We start from the raw sequence: 23,788 nt of genomic DNA, 5'->3' as shown, positions 1-23,788 counted from the left end.
TACGATGGTTATGTTTAACTTAATAATAGTAATTATTACTTTGATCGTAAGAATATTCTTACTATAATATATATAGAGTTTCAATTTTAAGTTATAACGTGACAAATTTATTATGTATTTTAATTTAACTTACTAAAATTTTTGAAAATTGCATTTTATGAAGGAAACGAAGATGTTTAGTTGTAATAAAAACCTACTATATATACTAGTGGGTTTAGTAGTGTGTTACCTACTTTTAAAAAGTCCCAAAAACTTAGGTCGTGTCAGATCAATATTAAAAATTCTTAAGGTCTATTTTATGTGAAGATTTGCTACGAGGAATAAAGTTATGAGGAAAAATACAGTAGTAGTAGTACAATATGTAAGTACATGTAGTTAAATTTGCTATACTACGCTAATTTAAAAACAGCCAAGTAGATCAACGTAAGTACTCGATAGACTCTTGGGGGCGCGGTACCCAATAGTACATCCAGATGTATGCAAGACAATACTATTTAATATAAATGCGAAAGAAAGAAAGCATTTACCCGCTGTAAATGCTTCCTTTTGTATATATCTTTTAAGAATTTTCATGACATGGTAGACCTTAGGTAACCATTTTTTGTTTTATTGTATGTATTGGTAAATCTAAACTATATAATAAAATAAACTTTGACTTTGTAGGTAAATCTAGTCCTTTATTTTTTTTGTTAAGCCTTTTTAAAACAAAATTCTATAATTTTTTTTAATTTGGTAACTTCGTTGTAAAGCAAGAGTACCAACCCAGTGACAACTGTCAGATATCAGTGTGACAGTTCATGAAAAATGAAAAGATGGAATGTGGAAGGTGTCAAAAATCAAAATAGATTTAGGTTGTCAACAGCAGCTGCTTGAAGTATGTGGATAATTCGAATTGGATAATTTATCTCGATTGGATACGAGCTAGCGTAACTTAAATATTAGACTAATTAGTACATATTATCTCAAATGTGGTAACGATGCGGTGTTTGATTTTGTTAGTTTGTCTTTCGCTAAGCGTAAAAGCATGGGACGAGGACGATTTGGAAGTTTTCGACGTGGTGGAAGAAGTTAATCAAAATTTCTATGAATTAATTGGAGTTTCTCCGGTAAATATATATCATAAAAACTCTGACTCTTTCTTTATTTTTTTGCAGTGTAACGAGTAATTAAACTTTTATAAAATTAGCTAGTAATTTGTTTATGTATTTTTAGGAAGCATCAGCTCAAGAAATAAAAACTGCATTTAAAAAATTAACATTAAAATTACATCCAGATAAGAATGATGCCCCTGATGCTGATGTTCAATTTAGAAACTTGGTCTCGGTTCATAATGTGCTAAAAGATCCAGGAAAGAGAGAAAAGTAAGTTTAATACTCTTGATTAAATATATCAAGTAAAAATTATCCTTAGGAGGAGTTATCCTTAATTCCTTGTAACTCTTATTATTGAAAATTTATAGGTATAATGAGGTACTCAAAAATGGTCTTCCTAACTGGAGATCAGCCATATACTATTACCGGCATGTTAGAAAAATGGGCCTGGCTGAAGGATCTATTATATTATTTATTATCATCACATTTGGTCAGTATTTGGTTGGTTGGGCTGCATATATAGAGAAAAAATACACTGCAGTGAGTATATTAGTTCTATATAAATTATATTAATTAAATGTACTGATTATAAGAGGAACAATTGTTCCTACTTTAAGCTTGATATGGTTAGCCTGAAAGACTGTAAAGTACACATAATATTGATAACCCATAAAGTTATTAAAAACTGTGTTTTTTTGTAAAAAAAGACGAACAGAATATATTCCATTAAAATTGTTATTTAATCCAATCCTTGAGATGATTTATGAATTTGGTACTTAGATTTGGTTTTTGAGTTAAATAGATATAGTTTTTTTAATTATCCTTAACAAATTTTATAGGAACAAATATTAAACTCGAGAGGTAGAAAACAAAAAAGGTCAGGCTTTGAGACAGGCATAGCTGAAATATTAGATCAATTACCAAAGCCAAGTGTAAAGGACACATTACCCTTCCAAATACCAAGGGCAGTATGGTGGTCTATTACTGCTGTGCCATCGGTAATAGCAGCTTATAAGGAGAGGAAAAAGCAGGAGCTTGAAGAAGAAAAAAGGAGAAAAAAAAAGTGAGCCCATAATTTAGTTTAGAGATTTGATTACATTTATAATTTGTTTTAATTTTCTTAACTTAAAAATATGTATACTAAGCTATGCACATTAATTGAATTTCTGAGATATGCTTTTTTAATTTTTCAACAATATATTATTTTTTTGTTAAATAAGTTTTTTTTATAAATAAATTATACAGTTTATATGCCAGATGAGTCTTGGTAACCAAATTTTGTTTAATAATAATATTTATTTAGAGAGGAGGAAGACAAAGCCCGTGAAGAACGTGAAGCAGCGCTGGCAGAGACTCGAGCCGCTAGTGGGCCAAGGCGACGACGCGGTTTTGTTCCCCGGGAAAGAGAATGTGTTCTAGATCCTGTGGATGAACCGGAGAACGAATATGAAACTGTGAAACCTATGAAAGAGGTTGGTTTTCCAAACAAAGTTTTAGGTTGTAGTTTTTAATTTTTTAATATGAAATGATACTTCTGTGCCAATATCATCTATCCAGACTTGATAGACTCGTATATACAATAAAAATAAATGTATAAAATTACTAGCACTTAAGATACAAGGAGTAACATATAAGTTGTCCCCTTAAACGTTAATGGGCTGGTAGCAAAGCATTTTGAATGTCATAGCAAGCAGACCAGACTATTTTGTACTGAGACAACTCATTGGTAGAACAATATCGGCCTTAAATATATTTACTAACATTGGTTAGAAACTTCTTTTACAAAACCTTTTTATTATTAATGAAATGTCATAGCTTTAAATTTAATTTATCTGTTCATTTAAAAAGCCAGCACCGCCAGTTATCACAGGCGGGCTTTGGACAGACGATGATCTGGTAGAGTTAGTCAGACTTGTGAAGAAATATCCACCCGGTGCACCAGAGCGTTGGGAACGAATAGCAGACAGTATGGGCCGATCTGTGCCGGAAGTGACGCATATGGCCGCTAAATTAAAGGAAAATTGTTATAAGCTACCTGCTCAAGAGACACCGGAAGTGCCACCGGAACCACCTAAAAAGGTAGGAAATAATTATGGCTTTTGTAGATGTATTTTTTGTCAAAATTTGTATCCAAAATAAATGAATCCTTATATTATAATAAATATATCTTTATCAAGACTAAATATTTGTTACTATACAAGATAAATTAAAATAGTTATGATAAAGTTATAAAAAAGACTTAGGTAGCCTCAAAAGGAATTAAAAAAAAATTGTAATTAAGTTTGAAATGTTTACTAAATTGGTTTTAGTCCTGGGAAAGTATGTTTTTAAATGTTACACGACTAAAATTAGATAATGTAAGAAATGTATTATGTCATAACTAGACTAATATTTAAAAAAAAACAGGTGAAAACCCGTAAGACGGACGACGTGTCGGCCAGTTCATTAAGCAATTGGTCCCAAACCCAACAGAAAGCGTTGGAAGTTTCGTTAGCCAAATACCCCAAAGGTGGGGCAGGAGATCGATGGCAGAAAATCGCTAATAATGTTCCAGGGAAAACTAAAGTAAGTATATTTTTATTAATTGAGTTAATCATCTTGTTTAATGAGTGGGTAAAGTTTATCCAAATAAATACATATAGAAAAATATAAAGAATTCAATGGTATCTAGACTTAGCGCTCAAATTTAGGAGAAAAATATTCTTAAATGTTGCCAGTTCATGGATTGGACCTATGAATTCACGAAATCGCAAAATTTGTCACGTAATGCAATAGCGAAAGTTAGTTACAGTAACGCCTTTGTAGGTCAGTAGTACCAATAACAGAGTACCTTTTTCTCAATGCGCTTGCGCTTTCTATAGAATTTGTTTTTCTATTTAATATGCAATACGACTAATACATTGCAGTCTTATCTTTGCATAATGTTGCTTTAATATTTAGTAAAACTGCAAATAAAATTGAACATGACAAAAGTTTAAACTATCCGTGAGTTTTATTTAAGTTATCCATTTATTGATGACGTATGTGTTAAACATAGAAAACTATACGTCATCGATACGATCTAGATCTAGACTAATATTGTTATACGCAAATATGGATTTAATTGTTTATAATTTTTATTTGTGTCGGCGTGGTGTGATTTGTGGTTAATTCTTGAATTCCGTGCAGACAATTAGTCTATGTCCAAATTAGCGTCCATAGAAACTATAAATCCAATTTCCATTGGCTGTAATAAAAAATCTTCAAGCAATGCGATTTTTATTTCAGGAAGAGTGTATGCAGCGGTGTAAATATTTATCGGACATGCTCAAAAAGCAGCAGAAACAAAAAGAGGAGGAAGAACAGAATGGAGATGATGGCTCCAGTCCTACAGATTCTTCAGATAAAGCCACACCCCAAGAAGATGAACCTCTATTGTGATGTGATGTTAAGAATTATTCTAATCGAAATACCTTAGAAAATAATATTGCGAATTTTATATAATATCATTGTGTATCAATTTTAGATACAACTACACGTCAGTTAATAAAATAAATCCAAGTTTTCCATGAAATTATATAAAAAATATATATAGAAAAACTAAATTTTGTATAGAATGAAACGGTTGGTTGCTCCTCTACAAAGCAATTTATAAACCAAATTATTTTTAACTAATTATCAAACCCGGGCTATATAATCAGATTTTGCATTTAATTTGCATTTTGGGTTGTGATTTTTGATAATACGTACGAAGGTATTTCAATATTTTTCTCACTTTAGCTTTTCTGAGATGGCGCTACTACACAACTACGCTACAAAATTTCAATATAGAAGAATTCTGAGGTGTATTAGGTTCTATAGAAATATTGTAATTCTATGTAATTTTTGTACATTACGACGATATAAACGATTGTTAAAACATATGCATAATATTTTATTTAAACCTAACTAAAAGTTAAAAAATAGACCACCAGCCATACTCTAAACCATGAGCACCTCCGTTTAAATCCCGGCAGTCCAATATATTTGTCGTGGCCATTAACACTGGCGGAGAGGCAAACGTAAGTAAACCATCATAGTACAGGATGCCACTGCTCGATTCTGAATCAATGTATAGCTTGCCTTAAAAGAATTGCCTCAATTACACGTTAAATATTTGTTTTTTGTTATTAATGTGCTGATATAAATTGTATTAAACAATTTTACGTCCACTTAAAGGAAATGTATTTATGTAAATTATTTACAGTCACAGAAAATGTATTTTTCCAGTTCGGTCTGGTGGTGAGGCTGGCTATCTGTCACTCAGGTCTCCTGTTACAGAGACCAGTTTCTCACATACACTTCCAAATGTTATCATCTTAGTTTAATCATAATGTATGTATATGTGAGAGAAGAAATAAAGTTAAGGCGTTTCCGCAAGCAGAAGTTGCCATGTTTTCAATAAATTATTCACGCTCCAGGTAAGTGAGAGCGGAAGAGAAAGGAAGGTCCATTCGTTTTGAGCTATAAATAATCATGGCAACTCTGACATTTATTCTATAGTGACAATTTTCGTGTTCCAGGGCCCTGGAAGCAGGATCCTCCTTCACCACGACAATGCTTCAGCGCACTCCGTAAAACGGACTGTGTTGAATAATTGACTATGGCAGTTGTCGAGATAATGGGTCATCCACCATGCAGTCCTGATCTGGCGCCTTGCGACTTTCATTTATTCCAAAGAACTAAAGATAAAATTCGAGGTACATATTCGCTTTACGAGCCTAAGATGCGGCTAACCGTACGAAAATGCCATAGAAGAGGAAGAATGGGCCCACTGTTTTTCTCAGATGCTTCATCGAATCGACGATGAGTAGAGAGGAACTAAGATTATTTTGAAAAACAAAAGTATTAGCTAACTTTCTACATTAAGCCGTTTTTCATTTTCTTAACATTTTCAGTGTTACCTAGGTAGTATACGAATGTGGAAAACGACATTTCATGTTTTAAAAAATATACTTTTTCAATAAAAGATCATTGCAATAATGCATTTGGTGGCGCCTTAAAAATGCTGCAATCCGAGTTCAACGATATGAAGATAAGCGTTCCTTGCGAACGGATTTTGAGTCGTTGATTGAATGCTCACATTGTCTACAAGAAAGCAATGCCCGTAAAGCTGAAGTGCTTAAATCGCACAAAACTATCGATTCTGTGCCCTTGATCGAAAATGAGTTTGATGATTTTCAATCATACTCAGTCTCTAACGGAATATTGTAGGATATAAATAAGAATGAAGTCTAAAACAAAAACCTTAAATCCCTATAAAATAAAAGCAGGTATCTAGATCGTCTCTCACGTAGCTGCAACTTTGAACATCAGGCGGTTCCTGAAAGGAGAAACGAAGACCTACTGGTTATTATTAAAGCGCTCTTTGACAAAATAGTTATAAATATTTCTGAGGAAACCATAGTATCTTATGGGCGAAATAACTGATCGCCTTCGCAACATTGTGATAACTCTGACATCACCTAAACACCGCGATGTGGTCCTATCCGCAGCTCATAGATATAACAAGTCTAATCGATATGAGAAGCTCAACACGTCAAATTTGGATATACCAGGAGAAATAAAACCTATTTATGTTGTCGAAAACCTAACACTTGGCTTTTCACAAGAAAGCTAGGAAAGCCGCTAAAGTACTTAACTATACATTTGTTTGGATAAGAAATGGAAATATTTATATGAGAAAAAAATGTTTTATGACAAATGTTTTCGCGTGTAGTTTCCCAACCATTTACTTGAAACTGGCATAAAGTTAAAACTATTGCCTATAAAAAACCATAAAAACTACTGTTGTGTTTAATGACATATATACATACATATGAATGTTTTAATAAACAAATGATTTAATTATAAAATCCGTTTCAATATTATTTTTTATTTACAATTAATTGAGTATATATTTTAGAAGTTTCTGGATATTTAGTACTTTTCTGCTGTTCCGAAGCGTTTGTACATATCTGGTACAACTTGCTTCCCGCCTCTACCCTTGTAGCCGATTGTGCTTATGTAGTGGGGTCGGGGACCTGAAAGATATATACAAAAAATCATGTTGGTGAGTTTTTTTGGTAGTTATGGTTTTTTGGTATATATATATTCACAATAAAAGGAATGTTGGAATGGTTGGAAAGGAATGTAAAATTGATTGGAAAAAGTCGGAAAAAAATGTCTGCAAATAAAAAATAAGGACAATAGAATTGCGCATTTTCTCCCATATTTCAACTCCGAAAAGAAGAAAAATAAGTTTCCACTCCCGAAACTACATATTTAAAAAAAAAAATTTTTAAATTTCAAACCTAAAGAACAAATTATGAGTTGGAACTAATATATTTTTCGTTCGTTTGATTATATGAAATAATAATACAACAAACATTTTGGCCCAATCAGAAACCGAGATTTTTTAAATAGAAATCTGTTTAAAATTGAATTACATATACACTACAGTTTACATATTCAGTTTACACGTACTTGCATGTAGTGGCCAATCGCTTATGGTCTCCCCGCACTGACGACACACGCACTCTGCCGGAGAAGCCACGCGATGAGGAGTCTTGATCCCATCTTCACAGGTAAGTTGGATCACCATCGGAGCGTATCTGCTTGCCGTACAGCATTCGCAAAGAGATTCGTGGGAACCCGTTTCTGTGAAAACACAATAATAAGGAAAATTTATAATTTTATCCTTCTAGAATAAAATGGGGTCTTAGTCAAGATTATTTAATTAAATTTGTATGAAAATTTGTCGACACGAACTGTTATTTTCATAGAAAATAAGTTTTCAACTTTCTACATACACCACTATTAAGGCATCTTGACTAAACCCCCAGGTTGCCTTCCACAGATTCACTGTCAACTTTGACAGTTGACGGTCGTATCAGTTCCTAAAATAAGAAATATACATACAAAGACATAACATTTTTTAGTAACAAAACACACAGAAACACATAAAATAACAATAATAAAAATAATAATAATAGGGAGATAACAATTTTTTAAAGGTTTAATTGTGTAATGCGTGTGTGCTGGTTGTAATTGGCCCTGACTCAGCATTATGCCGAGGAGCAGAGTTGTTCCGCCGCGCTGGTCATTCTGCCAGAGACCACAGCAGCTAGTTTGCGCCTCAGTCGCAAAAAAACAAATAAGAATCTAATACTCAGTAGAAACAAATAATAATAATAATAGTAAAAGTTAGCAGTGTAAGCAAAGAAGAAAAAAAATGTAAAAACGGTAAATAAAATTAAATTAAAAATAAGAATACTTAACAAGAAGTAGATAAATAAATAGTTAAGCCTTTTTGTAAATATTTCAATCTATTACTGTTTATATTGTATTTCCTTTTTTCTATGTTTTGTATGTGATGTTATATGTAAATATTAACCGCATTGGAGTAATCTGTAGTAGCTTATTTTGTTAAATAAATAAACCACTTCTTCCACTTCTCCATACCTTTTACTACTGTATTTTCTACTGGATTCCTTCGTTTCGCGTCATAATTTACCAGATATCAATATAACTTCATGATTAAAATCGACAAAATACGTCCGAACTCGAGCTTCCCTAAACTTAAGGGCTCAACTGTCTTGTTTTGAAACAGTCATATAATAACATAACGCTGCTCGTGTTCATACTTGAAATCGGTTTGGGCGTCGCATGAGCCAAAGGGCGTCTTTACTTACGGTTGTTATACAGCGTTCCCGAATCGCAGGCGCCGCGGCATTCTCGGAAGCCAGCCAATGGTTCCTTATTGACACACAAACCATGAGACCCACTGGATATTCGGATCAGACCCACTGAATCTTGGGCATTCACTTCCGCGGGGACACACTTGCCTGAAATTACAATTTCATTGCTCATAAAAAGCTAATACTTTAGTGAGATTTTTCCCATATTTCAAGTGAATTTACTTCCATTGTTAAAATTGTGTTATTGATTTACATAATTAACTAATATAATCGCGTAGATACAATTTTTAAAATACTTGGCGCTTCTAATGAACGAGAAATGGATGTGATTGATGTGATGTCAATCAGCTTCAGGTAGAATAAGAAAATAATTTATACAGAAATTGATGAGATTGGTTGGTTGGCGCTGGTTTAAAGTTAATTTTACCTCATAAAAAATACAAGTATGCTATTTTTTAGTTTGAGCTTTTTGAGTTTGGTAAATTTAAAAGCAACCATAAAAACACCAAAATATTCACTTTGCGATTTCGGTTTCTCCCTACAAACTTGACAGCAGTCCTCCGTAACGATGTCGTCAGGTGCACACGCAGACAAGTCCGGACATTGCACGCGGGATGACGTCACGAACACCTCCTCTTCTAGCTTCTCGCACGTGTACGTTGTACAGTTATCTAATGATTTCCATGTTGAACCTGGGACAAAAATAATTGTCTATAAGTCGCTGATAAAATTTTAAAAATTTCATAAAGTTTTTAAATAAATAGCAATTAATAAACATAATATATTCACCAGGTTCCTTCAATTCCCCGGCGACTACACACTGTTCTTGGGCACAGTGCCCACAGCATTTATCCTTAGATGGGGTCTTATACGCCCATCCACGCTTGCACTGTGTATCACAACTTTGTACTTCCTCTGTTTGGGTTAGTTTTCCAGAGACATCACGACTGCAGGTCACGTTCTTACACGGGTCTGATGTTGGCCATGTTTGGCCTTCCTGTTGACGAAGGAAAGAGTGTGGAAATGTTATATCTTAATGTTATTGTAATTTTTTTTCTTCATTTTTTGCACATACTAATGCGTTTAGCATAACGTATATATTATGCTATAGGCTCGAGATCGATGCAAAATTTCGTATAAGAAAACTAGCTTATGAAAAATAAAAAAAAATACATTAAATGCTAAACTAATTTATCCGTTTACGTCAAAAATACAATAAAAATACTTTAAATTATAGAATCAATACCTGATATATCTCGTTTCCGACTCGACACGCGGTAGGCTCGCGTTTGGGACAGCATTTTCCGGGAACTTTTTCATCACTCAACACATACTGTTTCAACGTCGCTTCAGGTATTTCGGGACACTGCTCAGTCTCTGATAGGACTTGAAGCTGCAAAATATACTTTTTCTTTATAGATGAATTAGTATTTTATTTATACATAGTTCATTAGATTCAACAATTTGTTTTGTTTAAAGTAAAGTAAAGTATACCTACGAACAACTTACAATAGAACATTTGTTTTTTTCTTAAGTTTGTTGCAAAAGGAAATTGTGAAAAAATAAAAATAAATGACCTTATATTTAATTAATAAATGAATACTTATTTCTGATGGTTTCCTGAATGAAATTAGCAAATAGTATATATTTATGCCATAATATTATCTATACTCACATTATTGTCGACGAGAGCACATGTGAAGTTAGAGCAGAAGTCGGGAGAAGTCCAGGTGTCAGACACATTGTGTATCTCCCCTCGGACGATACAAGCAGCAGGCTTGCAGTGTCCGCAACATTCGCCACTATCTACGTTCGCTGCTACGTATTCCCAGCCCTACGTTAACGTACAATGTTTATTTTTCTTGGAATTATCCAAATCCATACATACGTTCATTTTGTTTATTACGTCAAATCCCAATTATGACGATAGATACAGTATACATTTTGTAACAGTTTGATACGAATAAAGGTATTAATTATTATAATTTTCAGCGATGACAAATGATAGTGACTGATGGTAACTATGGTAATTTATCAATTTTACCTCAATTCTGGGTTTATTAATTTATTTTATAGCTTTTTAACATTCGTAAGTTCAGTGTTTAACTAAAAAGTACTTGTGGAAGCTATGAACTGAAAATCTAGACATTTTTAATGGAGAAAACGCCTACTTTGTTGATTCGTCGTATACCGTTATTGATTTTATTAATTAAAATTCATAGAAATGTTCACTTACAAGCTGACAAGTGCTATCACAGTTCTGTACGGTGGTGACGATTTCCAACTTCCCGTCCGCTACTTCTTTGCATTGGTATGACTCGCAAGCGTTGTTTGCCGACTTCCAACTCTCGCCGACCTGGTACAGTATTTATTTGTATTGTTCATGTACATTTCGCATACAAAAAAATACATATAAGCAATTGATAATTGTACGCCAAAACACGATATGATATACAATAAAAAAATTGGGTTTGATTTAGTTTGATGATGATGGCCTCATCTACTGATTTATTTTGAAAAATTAATTTGACAATTTTTTTCACATTTTGACAGATAATTTTTGACAGCGGTATTGATTAGCGCTTAGCTGATCTCACATAACAATTGGAGTATCGGAAATCTGTTGGCGATGAGTGAAATAATTATTAGCTCTAATATGCCACCATGACGAAACATTACAATAACATATATTTTTAAAATAATAATATATATATACATACCTTATATATGATATCTCCCTGTCTACAAGCAGTTTGCACAGGCCTTGGACAGCAGGCAAACGGCACTGGTCGGGCCTCAACCACAAACTGTTCACTCGAGACAATAGCAGGACATTCTGTGACACTGCATTGCGCGTGCGCAGTACCCGATTGTACGCAACGACACGATCGACACGGTCCGTCTAGCCAAGCTGAGTCTATCTGTAATATTATATCACGCAATATTAATTTGCTGTATTTTTTTCTTCTATTTATTTATTATATTATATTTAATTATATTTAAATTATTATATGCAGTAATTAGTAAAGTCTATTGGCGTTGACACTGCTTTACAGCCGCTTTCTATACTCAATCTTAATCTAATTTTTACTACTAGAGATTGATATTTTAATCAATTTCTCATAAAATACTTTTAACAACCGATCGATGGATCGTTTAAGTAAAATATCTTTGAATTTGATCTAATCTAAAGTTGCGAAAATCTGGATTGGATATAATTTTAGATTATATATCGCGTAGAAAGCGGCCGTTAATTGCGTAGCTTAATATTTATCAAACTTAGCAACAAATTTGAATGAAGGAGTTTGGGATTCACTTTGCGTTTGATCCGAAATTTCGAAATTAAAGACAAGAATAAAATGTGTTTAAAAGTTCATAACTGTAAAGCTGAAATCTTGAAAGTCTACTACTAGTTTTGGGTTGCACACACCCAAAACTAGTACACAGTGGCACAGAAATTCACCTATATCTTCAAAAATAATTAGCTTACGGTCCCAAATCTACCAAAAATTGGGAGTCAAAGTACTCCCTGTATCGTATATCTGTGCAAATATTTTATAACGTTCAAAATATAGATAAATATAAATGTACGATACCTCTTTAAGCATGACCTGTGGTGTCGTTCTGGGTTTCTCGCCCCCTCGCGAAGCTGCCTCCCATTCCAAGTTTACCAAGCATTTATCTTTAGGCAATTCTATAACATATTCGCTAGTTAATTTTTTATTATCTAAATACTAATTGCTAATTCAAAATATGCATGTGTCCCTAAGATGACGTAATATAAAATTACCTGATTGGTATATAATATAGTTTGCCGTTACTGTAATCAAGTTTGTATTGTCTTTTGTTAACATAGCTTTTACACGTGTGTGGTCACGGTGATCACGCACGCTGTAAAGCACGCGAAACGTCGGAAAAATTTAAAATTATGTAAATAATTATAAGTTTATAATAATACATAGCTTCAATCCGTTTAAAAACTGTTTTCTTAAAGTAATCAAGTTGTTTAGTGGTCTATTTTTGAAGTAAAACTCTTTATCGTTATTTAAAAAAAAATTACCATCACATTTTTCGATTACGCGTCACATTTTTCCGTTAAGCGCCATCTTTTTCTTGTCCCTACCACGGTTGATTCGAAGAGATTCGAAGCCATTAATAACAAACATATATAATAACGATAACAGTAATTATAGTAATAATTCTATTACAATTAATGAATATTTGAATAATCTTAGTAGTAATAAGGTAAAATGAAATAACTGTATTATTTGCATTCATGTCTATAATAATAAAAGGCTTTTGTTAAACTTTATCGTATTTAACTTCATTTAACTGAATCTGTAAAGTTGCATATAGGAGATCATTTTTAGAAAAATAAGGTCATAAAGAAGTTTCACTTCTTACTCTTCTTCTTTCACATGCACACATTTTTTTAAGTAAGTATGTTTGATTAGTAGTAGTTTTTTAATAACTAATAGAAATTGTAGCTTTATAATAAGACAAAAGAAAATAATAAGAAGTCAAGTAGTGTTTTGAGTTTATTCGTTACCATTATATTAAATTGGTCATGAATCGTAACAGAAAATCGCCTCAAAACAGTTCAATTAGACAATCAGGCAGGCTCCCTTGATGCTAAGTGATACCGAAGGACAATCACATTGCCAGAAGGCTCGCAAGTGCGTTGCTGGCCTTTAAAGATTTGGTACGCTCTTGAATTGCATTACGTATTTTTTTCTATTTACTATATAGAAATAAATAATAAATAATAATAGTAAATATTAAGAAGAAGATATATAAATTAATAACTCACCGCATTTATATTCCGGGCAACACTGGCTAGTGGCGTTTGTTGTTTCTAGAGTATGGAACTTGGGACAATCAGGAGCTTTAGGGCAATTATTGGGACGACATACGAGTTGGGCTTTGGGACAACATCCGGTGCGGTCGATCACACGTTCGATACCCGGTTCGAGCATTTCCACTTCGTTCTCTCCGGGTATTTCCTCACATTCGCTGGCTGGTTTACATTCTGTATAATAAAAAATATAATGACATATAAATATATAACAATATAAGATAGTTAAATACAAAAAAATATCTACAAAAGAGAAGATATGGAAATCAACTCGTACCAATTACGAATGGTTGTCTGGATATAGAAATTAGGCGTCTACGTAGGCAAAATTATCTTACGTAGGTAAAACACACATCGACATTATTCTGTAAATAAATAAATGGATTGTGGGGGTGGAGGGGATTAATTTTTATTATAGACATGAGGCCGTTCAAGTATTACGTAAGCAGATTTCCTGCAAGTTATCCCCCCCCCCCTCTTCTTGCCATCAAAATGAAGAAAAGCTCTCAAAAAGTATATTACATAAACGTATTATATTTTCGTAGGAATCCTCGAAAATGCTTTCGTTTTCAAGCATAGACAATGTGTGGGTAATATGTGTAAATAGTAAATAGTTACTGATGACGTAATCAGCCACTAAGAAAGACCTCCTCACCCCTATAGTCCTTACGTAATACTTGAATGGCCCCCAATTGACAAAAAAGGGAAAGATTTTTGGGTTCAAAATAGTTTCTTTCAAGTAAAAGTTGTTTATTGACTATATACATACCGCAAGCAAATTCAGGACATCCGTCCGAGTTTGTCTTCTGTTTGAGCACTTGACCAAATCCACAATCCATCTTCTTTGGCTCTTCGCACTTGATTTCTGGTTTCTTAGGTTTTGGCACTGTAACCGTATTAGAAAGTTTTTAAAACTGTCGTAAATGAAGTCTGGGAAATTTAAATATACGTAGAACATATACACATAACAACAATTGGATGAAAAAGACAAGCCGTTGAAAACTTCATCGTTGGTGAAGATCAATCTTGCGTTTTCGATACCACCAGGTAGAATGTTTGAGAATATTAATAACGATATTCCAGAAGCATTGCCATATTTTTTTTCTTTGTTTTTAAAAAACAGGCGGCATAATTTAGATCATCTAAAGTTATAATAATAATCGATATAAAAAATAAGGTAATATGTAGTAGAATTTGACGGCTTTTCATCCCTTAAATAATCATAAAATTGTCATGATAGGTAGTGTAGTACACTACAGGTGGCGTGAAAATGTGTGCATATCATGTATAACATGACTCTTAGAATCGCAATATCTCAGGAATGGTAACTACTAGGGAAAAAAACATTAAGACAATTTTCGTAGAGAATTTTAAGATCATTTAGCGTTTTAGGCAAAAAATCCAAAAATCCTCAAATGTTGACCATTGACAACGAATAACTTTTATAGCATATATAGGATCGATGGTGATTTTAAAAAAAATATTTGTTATGGTAACCAGCTTTCCACCAATATTTGGCTCTCCGGGAATTTTTGTTATTTTAAATGATTATATTGACCGGACTACTTGTGTAATTGCCAATCTCTATTTTCAACAAATTTCAGTTATTGTCAAGGTAACTATTTTCAAGTCTTCAACTCAACCTTCAACTCAAGGTATTATACTTCTCTAATTAAAATACGCTATAAAAACCCCTAAGATAGGATCTTACCACACATATATTCGGGACAACACGCTCCAATCTTAGTAGCCATCTTGACGAGGTCGTCTTGTTCGCTGCAAACGGGCACAGTGCACGTCTGTGTCGTGCACGCTACGTGCGCCATGTTCTTGTCCGTTACTTTGCTGCACGTGCATTTTGTACACGCGTCCTCCTACACGTCATTTAAATAATCAATATTTTTAATCAAGTTTTAATTAGGGAAAATTCATTAATTTAGATATAATTAAAGGCACTAACCTGCCATTCATCTCCTGCATAATGTTCGCTGTTAGAATCACATGGGAAACACTTTGATGGCTCGATACAGGTGCTGTTTACTCGGACCTAAACGTATTAAGTATATAATTAGTAAATGTAAATAATACATAAATACATGTTTCGATTTAAATTCATGACGCTAAGGTGCTAGGTTCTGCTAAGGTTACCTATTTCATCTATATGAAATAGGTAACCTTAAAATTGTACTATACCGAAACATAACGTTTTAAACAAATGTTTTAAACTTGCGGATTCCACAGAGGCTGTCTGGGCTGATTTGTAAACCATTTGTTGATGTATTGGCGCAGCACAAACGCATACAAAAAAAAAATCATTCAAATCTGCCCATCCGTTTAAGAGGAGTACAGTGACATACACGCGTACAGTAGATTTATATATATATAAAGATAAAGTTTTGTCTAGTCTGCCGGAACAAAAAGAGCTAATGACCTTGAAACTTGTCATCTTTATGCGTAAAAATCATTTCGTACACATTTCTTTATGAAAACTGCATCATAATCGGTGCTTTTGTTAAAGAGATACGATGACAGACATGTCAATTTTATAACCCGCTTTATTGCGTCTGGCTTTAAAATCTAACAATATATTTTCAATTTAATTAAATTTGAATTGAATTGATAGGAAATCAGTTGTAAATAGGTCCCTTTTTTTAATCTGACCGAATTATTACCGAATACTCACTTTCCCTTCAGGACAGAAGCAGCCCTCAATAGGAGCTTGATCGCACTTCTTAGGATTGTTCACGAGCTCTTCGTGGTTTTCGCAAGTACGTTCACAATCCACGCACGTTCGGTATACGAGAGGATTCTCACTGTAAAGTCATGTTTATGTAAATCAGTACTGCAATTTATATCCACATAACACATATTATTAATAATTGTATAGTTATATACTTTGTTTAGACATTATTCTAAAGTTCATATTTTATATAACTTAAAAACTTTTGCAACAAATGTATTTAAAAAAAGTGCAGTTATTGATCGTAACGTTGTTAAAGGGATTAATGGAGTATATTTTGTATATACCATTGCTGAGCTATGCTCGATTTACAACTCGAGTTGAGCTGGGAACGATTTTTTTCATTAAAAATTCGACTTACCATGTATAGGGGCAAAGATCCGTCCTCCAGTCCAAACACACCCCCTGTTTACGGCATTCGGCCGCGTATCGCTCCAATGTCGGACACGCGTCCGTAGTGTTCAAGTCACAAAGCTCGGCTTCACAGCTCTCTATGTACGACTGCGGGTCTACTAACGCGTGACACTGAACAAATTTTGTTTATTGTATGAATTACAATTGTGAAGATTTTCTTCAGGTTGGTCAAAAAATATAAAAAAGTAAATTTGTCATTTATTTGATAACAAAAAAAAAACATTTTTTTAAGCACGGTTTATATTGAATATTTCTTTCTATGAATAGATTGAAACGTGATGATAATTTTCCTGTTAACTTAATATTAAATGAACGAGTGGTGCTGCAACTCTAAATGGTCTCGGTCTCAGATTGCATCCGTTTCTTCGATCATTTTTATTTGATAGACAAGTAACACAGCCGTCTATTTGACATCCGCTAAGTCTCGTTTCAGAATCTTACCAAGCTTAAGCAAACATTTGATCAACCTTCAATGCTTGGTATTAAATTTGTATTTATTTTTGCGTTTTTTGTATCTATATTAGAAAAAATGGACCACGAATAACATAAACAGTCCTGGAAAATTTTATTAAATTTTAAAACTAAAGGTACTTACAGCTCCAAACTTGTCCACGTTATGTATGTTGTAGCAGGGGTTAGATTCAGGTGGAAGAGAGATACATTCCGGTGTGGGCGGTAATTCCCCGCATTGCTCTTGTGGAGGGATCTCTAGCGTTTTCAGAACTTCGGGTGCAGCTTGCCAACTCTTGCCGTACTGGGATATTGATTATGTTTTACTTAAAATGTATTACGATAAAAAAAATATTTGGCAACTAATTGAGATATTTTATATATAAAAATTGTAATTAAAAAAAACACCAATATTGCTAAGTAATGGCGTCGCAGCAGTCCCTGTGACGTACTAGCTTGTAAACACGTAACAACTTGTAAAATCAATTTGTTAAATGTAAATTATCATTCTTATTTATTTACACTTCGCTACATTTAAAGAAAAACAAATAACATATAAGTTATTAGGGAGAACGCAATGAAAGTAAAGAAAAATACTAAAAAAAATATGATGGGTAATGTGCAAGCTGTGCATAACCAAAGCTTATATAAAGAATAAATATAGAATCTCCTTCATTTAAAATAATATTTACATATATTTCGATCAAAAAAAAATTTCCGACATAATATAACTCCACGATAGTATTAAGATTGGAGGCTGCAGTCGAAGGAAATTATTTACAAGCATGCCATGTTAGCGTCGATTCGTCTGTGACCTTTGTATCACGTGACGTAAAAAAATCAAATTGTTTAAATTATATTTTGTTCAGAAATTATTTATAAGTTATTTTACTTGATAAATGTTATGAATTTATTATTATTACTTTATTTATATATTTTACCGGAATATAAATAAGTCTATACTGTTCATAAATCCGAAAAGATTCATCAAAATGTTTAAAGATATCACAGTATTTATTGTTTACTAGTATTTAACAAAAAAAGAAAAAATTAAACATTTTTTTAATTAATAATAAATTCATACTGATTAAAAACAACACGTATGCGTAGTATCGGTTGAGGGGCAGTTTTACTCTTACCCTCATTTTGAGAAAATATATAACCATTTTTGCAAATATATAACCATATTCATAAAGCAACGCACTCGCGAGCCCTTAGGATTTGAGAGTGTCCATGGGCGGCGGGGTGGTATCACTTATCATCAGATAAGCCTCCAGCCCGTTTGCCCCGTTCTATGAAAACAAAAAAATACAAACCGTATCGAAATTATCTGTGACAGTTCCATTGCTAGTTAAAAGATGTTCCTGATAACCTGCGCATACGCCGCAAAGACCTTCCGTTTTGTTTGCGTATAGATATGACGGTACTTGTACGATGAACTCCATTTTGTTCTGTTTAACTTGCAACTGTAAATTTAATATTTCAAATAAAAGTTTATGTATGTTAGTAATGCAAATACTTAAAACTCCAATTTATTGAAAATATATGATTAACATTACGCTTTTTTACACTGTAAGAGAAACAGGAAAAAGGCAAATAAAATATAAAGTTAGAGAATTGGATGTAACCTACAATAGTTTCACTGAAAAAATGATTATTAAAATGATAACGTCTTAACCTTTGAAATTGAGGATTTATAAAAGGATTATTTAGGAGGAAAATTGTAAAATATATATTATTTTTATTTCGGCTAATTAAAGTACTGGATAACATTATTTATATAATTTTGGCATTTTAATGGCAGTTTGTTTGGTAGTTAAAAAAATAACGAATTTCAGTTTATCCATGGCGCCAAAAACTACCCACTACTACTACATTCAAATCAAAAATCTATCTAAAAACGAATGACTGAATTTTAAAGTAAACTAACGGCTTACGAATGAAATTAATTTGTATTTCCAATTGTGCGCCTATCCATAGATAATTAAATCTGTAAGTCCTGGGGGCATAGTCAAGATGCCTTAACAGTAGTGTATGTAGAAAGTCGAAAACTAAATTTCTATGAAAATGACAGTTCGTGTCGACAAATTTAGGTACAAACTTGACAGCTGACAGAAAACTCAGGTATTTAGGGACAAATGTGTAAAAGCAATTATGACTACTAAACCAGAACTGTCTTCTTAACAGCGTAATAAAAGAAAAATGGTATAAAAATATCTGTAATAGTTAAAAATTACCTCAAGATGTAAGTCAGAGATGATAACACTGATGTCTTGTCCGTACACGAGAGAAATCTCAGCCCATTCGTTGTCGAGCGGGTAGCGGAACACTTGCTGTCCGTTCACTGATGTTATTAGCTGTAAATGTAAGAAATTGTTTTCTAGAACTACATATACTAAACTTTCGAAGTAGGTTATAATAAATTTTATTGTAAATTAGATTGTAATACACATAAATTACTAGCGGACATGATACACGCTGTCCTGTGGACACGTGGAACAAAAAAACATAATCTTGTGGAGGAATTATAGTGTACCAGTCTCACCACTGACTGACTCCAACGCCCCAGTTGCTGAGGTAGAAAAGTTGTATATATCCTTAGGGCCGGAATAACTTCGTTCGTTCTAGCCGTAGACTAAAGGTAATTAGATCAATAATCTACGGCTAAATGACTAAAAATCTAAATCGTTCTCGTTTCATCAAATTTTATCCATAATTTGGAATTTAATTATAAACACTAGCATAGAAGGTATTACGTATATAACAAGTTAGATTGTTATCGTATCTCCCATTAAGTTTTGGATAATATCCGATACCTTCCGAGTAGTTGCCTCACGAAACTCTACATAAACACTCTTGATCACATCCATCTGTTTAATCGTGACTTTTGTAATTCTAATTGTTTTCTATTATTTTTTATTGAATTTAATCTAGATTCTTTGTGACTCACGAACTTTAAGATTAGCTACTTTCACTTTGCTACTTGTAATTTTATTTTTAGTGATACACTTCTTGTACTTTACTCTTTATATTTTTTACGCCTTACTTGGAATGCCTTGAAGAGGTCGCTTGTTAGCAATAACGCCTATTGTCTGTCAAATAATTTAAGTTATGTTATTTTACTGATGCAACGATGCGGCAGTAATCGTGTCCATTTCCCTAACGTTATTTTTTTAGTATTTCAATGAATTTAACAGCAATGACTGATTTCCTAAGGCATTATAGAAATGTCTAACGTTAGGCAATATTTTTAATGCTCATGATCTAGTTACCTTTTTGCTATCTGGATCCTTGGTTATATGTATAACATGTTTTTCGTATATAAGATGGACCGCCTTTGTGCAAACTACACCGATGTTTTCTTCGCAGGGTCCGTTTGTAGCGTAAACCTAAAATATTTTAGAATTGTTTGTCATATTTAAAAATGTAAAGTATGTGGTATTAGTATTCCCCCCAGGGGAAGACATATTTCTTACAAGAAAATATATTTACTGGAGTTCTTTTGTATTTTGTTCTTTTTGGTAAGAAATTTTGAACCAATTCGATTTAGGGCCCTTCAATAAAAAGCGGTCAACCAGTTCTTGAAAGGCCGACAGCGCACTCGCGAGCTTTCGGGCAATCTGAGTGTCCGAGGGCGCGGTATCATTTCACATCAGGTGAGCCACCTGCCCATTTGCCTCCTTACATTAAAAAAAAAATACCTGATATTTATGTTGTCCGGTCTCATTGCGGTCCCTGGACGCAAGGTAAGTACAATTACCAAGGAACGGTAAGTCATCACCTTCGAATGTCACGTACTTCGCTGGCGTACCGACACCCGTACACACACCTAAAGGAAACAATTACAGAAATTTTAGAAAAATAATGATTTGACTTGAATGTAATCATAAACTAGGTTTAGATAATGACGGTAAGAGACGAAACTTAGAAGGCACTACTGTCCATATGTCAAACTCTAATACGTTTTCTAATTCTAATTCTGGACTGGAGTTTGGATGAGACTAATGATGACTAGTCCTTAGTAATGAATCACTATTTTGTCACTTTTTAAATACATAAAATCGAAAAAATATAGTATATTAATAAGATCAAATATTAAATTATACATCTAGTTATTCTTTGAACTGAATTTGATGAATTTGCAGATTGGATAACTTTGTTTTTATAAATTAAATGTATGTGTGTAATTTTATATTCATTCGTATTGTATTCTATTACTCACAGTCAAGACAATCGTGAGGCGCCACACATTGGTCAGCCTTTCTCAATTTTCCTGGAGGGCAGTAACATCCGGGGAAGCATTGTCCATCTTCAGCAGAACAGTCAGATACCGCAGAAAGAGGACCGCAGGAGGGCTCGCAACGTTTCCGGTAGCAGTCGTAGTGGATTAAGGGTGGGGGACAATCGGCAGCTGTAATTTTAATTCCAGAAAATGGTGTTGAGGTATACCTGACAGTTATAATATCCATTTTAAAATATCCAAAAATTTCTCGAGATTTTGAATATAAATTTTATCCTTTCCGGTTGTTGGTATTTTATATAATGTTTTATAAATAGATACATAATATGGACTTTTGGTCTAATTTAGTAGGAAAATTAGCATCGCAGGACCGTCTTTAACTACAGTGTAAACTCCATGTAACATCCTTCGATTTAACGACAAACCCTCTAAAGCGTCGAAATACACTCAACCTAGCATTACGATCATCCTCAATAAGTACTTTTTAAGTTGCCGAAATTAGTCGAAACTGCGGAACTGTTTACGTTTTTTTGTCCGAGCCTATAAACTCGACTATCGGCATTACACGCACCGAACTTTTAAAGAAATCAGTTCTTTTGTTAACACGTGCTTTAACACGTAGATGCCTCAAAATCGCAAGATACATATTTATAAAGTAAGCAAAAGCAAAAGACGACAGGAAAAATAACAGCCTTTACGCAGTAATGTTCAAATCAAATTGTTTTTTTTATTTAAACACTAGCATGAAATAAACTTTTTCTTTTTCTAATACAGATTTTCATCTCCATTTAAGGACAACTCTTTGTAACGTCAAAATATGCACAGTCCCTTGAGCGTCGTTACATAGAGTTTACACTATAAATCCTAATCTCATAATATCTCTAAATATGGATACCGCAGGGGTCAATGGAGGGCCTTAATTTCTTCTCAGTGTTAAAAGTAATTTTCGATAAAAACTAATTTTAATTCTTACGGCAATCGTTTTGTATTCTCCAAGTATCCACATTAATATTCTTATCAGCTGCGAGACATTCGGCTACCATTTGTTCTAGGAGAAGACATCGGCACTGTTCCTCAGTACGCTTTGTTCCGTTGATAACCATTTCTGCGCACTCGCATATCTTTTCTAGACAGATACTACGCCATTTGTCCAATGGAAGAACTTTGGCGCATTCCGATAATGGTTCCTGGCTGTAAAGTATATTTCGTTCAAAATTTATTGTTCCTAGCTGTAAAATCCTAGATAAAGGTTGATTTAATGTTATATTTTTTGTTTTGTAGAAACTTTAAAATTAGAAACATTCTACTTACTATGACAGGTTTTATTAGTTTAAGAACACTTACGTGATGACGTTACACAGATCCCACACACGCTTCTGCTTCTGTGGTGAAATCACTTTGGTCTTGCAAGCATCTCGTGGCAGCCCTGGTTTGGCCCAAGCTGTTCCAAATTCTGATATGCTTTGAGCGAGACGACCGTTTGGTAGTCGTCGGTCGTTCGAGATCTCACCGTCATATGCGCCGCATAATCCGTCTACGTGGCCCATGTATTTTTTGGATACCTGATTATAAAAAAAAATTATACCATCCTTTAGAATATTGGTAAGAACGAAAAATTTTCTCAATTATATAGATCTACTTCAAAATAAACAAGAATTACATTACAGGATGTTTTATGGTAATACCTCTACTTTGATTTTGTTTTTTTTTTTTAATTTTTTAAAATTTTAAAATAATAATAAATGACTCAGAAAAAATGATTTTCTTCATACTAACTTACATTAAAATATTTTTGTGTTAGAAGTTACCAACACCAACTTACCCCAATCTTAACGTCACCATCCGTAGAGTACAGAACCGTGAAGTTATATTTCCTTGATTGTATTGCCAGTCCATTTCCAAGACGGAAGACGTCAAAGCTGTTCTTCTGGAAGCAGATTTTGCTGGTCTGCTCGACGGTGTACTCGTAGTTGTCATACTCTATCATTAGATTTGGCTTCACCAGAATCAGTTGGTCATCTTGCAGGACCAGCAACTCGTTTGTACAACCTTGGTCTACTGAGCACTTCTTGCGAGCTGTAAAGTTACGTTTAAATGCAAAATCCTAGTTAACCTTTATATTTACAAACCTTCTGTGCGTAGGTTTGTAATAAACTTCTTGAACGACTTCCCCGATTTTGATGAAATTTTTTGTGACTGCTCAAGTGGATTTTAGAATGAAGTAGATCGGGTCTGTTAGTATCCCCATATTATTGAATAAACAATATTGTGTTTTGTTGAGCGACCTTTTCTTTTAGTAGT

General features: G+C 33.4%; 2 protein-coding genes across 2 annotated transcripts in view; one reads left to right on the top strand and one right to left on the bottom strand.

The window, feature by feature from the left end:
- The first annotated feature begins 851 nt into the window (after positions 1-851).
- LOC123720642 (uncharacterized protein F54F2.9) lies at positions 852-4,653 on the top strand. Its single transcript, XM_045677342.1, has 8 exons — positions 852-1,106; positions 1,213-1,361; positions 1,460-1,631; positions 1,931-2,154; positions 2,395-2,563; positions 2,940-3,170; positions 3,498-3,656; positions 4,359-4,653. Exons 1-8 carry the CDS (start codon positions 978-980, stop codon positions 4,509-4,511), a joined length of 1,386 nt encoding a protein of 461 aa, XP_045533298.1. The 5' UTR covers positions 852-977; the 3' UTR covers positions 4,512-4,653.
- Positions 4,654-6,960: 2,307 nt separating this feature from the next.
- The window catches only part of LOC123718797 (hemocytin), a 56,763-nt gene continuing 39,935 nt past the window's right edge, over positions 6,961-23,788 (bottom strand). The window contains exons 50-74 of the mRNA XM_045675653.1: positions 23,310-23,563; positions 22,832-23,049; positions 22,461-22,678; positions 21,470-21,658; positions 20,949-21,076; positions 20,520-20,636; positions 19,485-19,604; positions 18,564-18,713; positions 17,393-17,551; positions 16,745-16,908; positions 16,327-16,456; positions 15,604-15,690; positions 15,355-15,517; positions 14,413-14,529; positions 13,599-13,817; positions 12,385-12,482; positions 11,509-11,709; positions 11,025-11,144; positions 10,464-10,622; positions 10,035-10,181; positions 9,578-9,785; positions 9,307-9,480; positions 8,783-8,935; positions 7,575-7,748; positions 6,961-7,132 (exon numbers count right to left, since the gene is read on the bottom strand). Of these exons, the coding sequence (XP_045531609.1) occupies positions 7,029-7,132; positions 7,575-7,748; positions 8,783-8,935; positions 9,307-9,480; positions 9,578-9,785; positions 10,035-10,181; positions 10,464-10,622; positions 11,025-11,144; positions 11,509-11,709; positions 12,385-12,482; positions 13,599-13,817; positions 14,413-14,529; positions 15,355-15,517; positions 15,604-15,690; positions 16,327-16,456; positions 16,745-16,908; positions 17,393-17,551; positions 18,564-18,713; positions 19,485-19,604; positions 20,520-20,636; positions 20,949-21,076; positions 21,470-21,658; positions 22,461-22,678; positions 22,832-23,049; positions 23,310-23,563 (3,971 nt within the window). The 3' untranslated portion in view covers positions 6,961-7,028. The remainder of the gene's footprint in view (positions 7,133-7,574; positions 7,749-8,782; positions 8,936-9,306; positions 9,481-9,577; positions 9,786-10,034; positions 10,182-10,463; positions 10,623-11,024; positions 11,145-11,508; positions 11,710-12,384; positions 12,483-13,598; positions 13,818-14,412; positions 14,530-15,354; positions 15,518-15,603; positions 15,691-16,326; positions 16,457-16,744; positions 16,909-17,392; positions 17,552-18,563; positions 18,714-19,484; positions 19,605-20,519; positions 20,637-20,948; positions 21,077-21,469; positions 21,659-22,460; positions 22,679-22,831; positions 23,050-23,309; positions 23,564-23,788) is intronic.

Source organism: Pieris brassicae, chromosome 2, assembly GCF_905147105.1.
Source record: "Pieris brassicae chromosome 2, ilPieBrab1.1, whole genome shotgun sequence".
In the NCBI taxonomy this organism is placed as follows: Eukaryota; Metazoa; Arthropoda; class Insecta; order Lepidoptera; family Pieridae; genus Pieris; species Pieris brassicae.
This window is presented reverse-complemented; position numbering and strand designations above follow the sequence as displayed.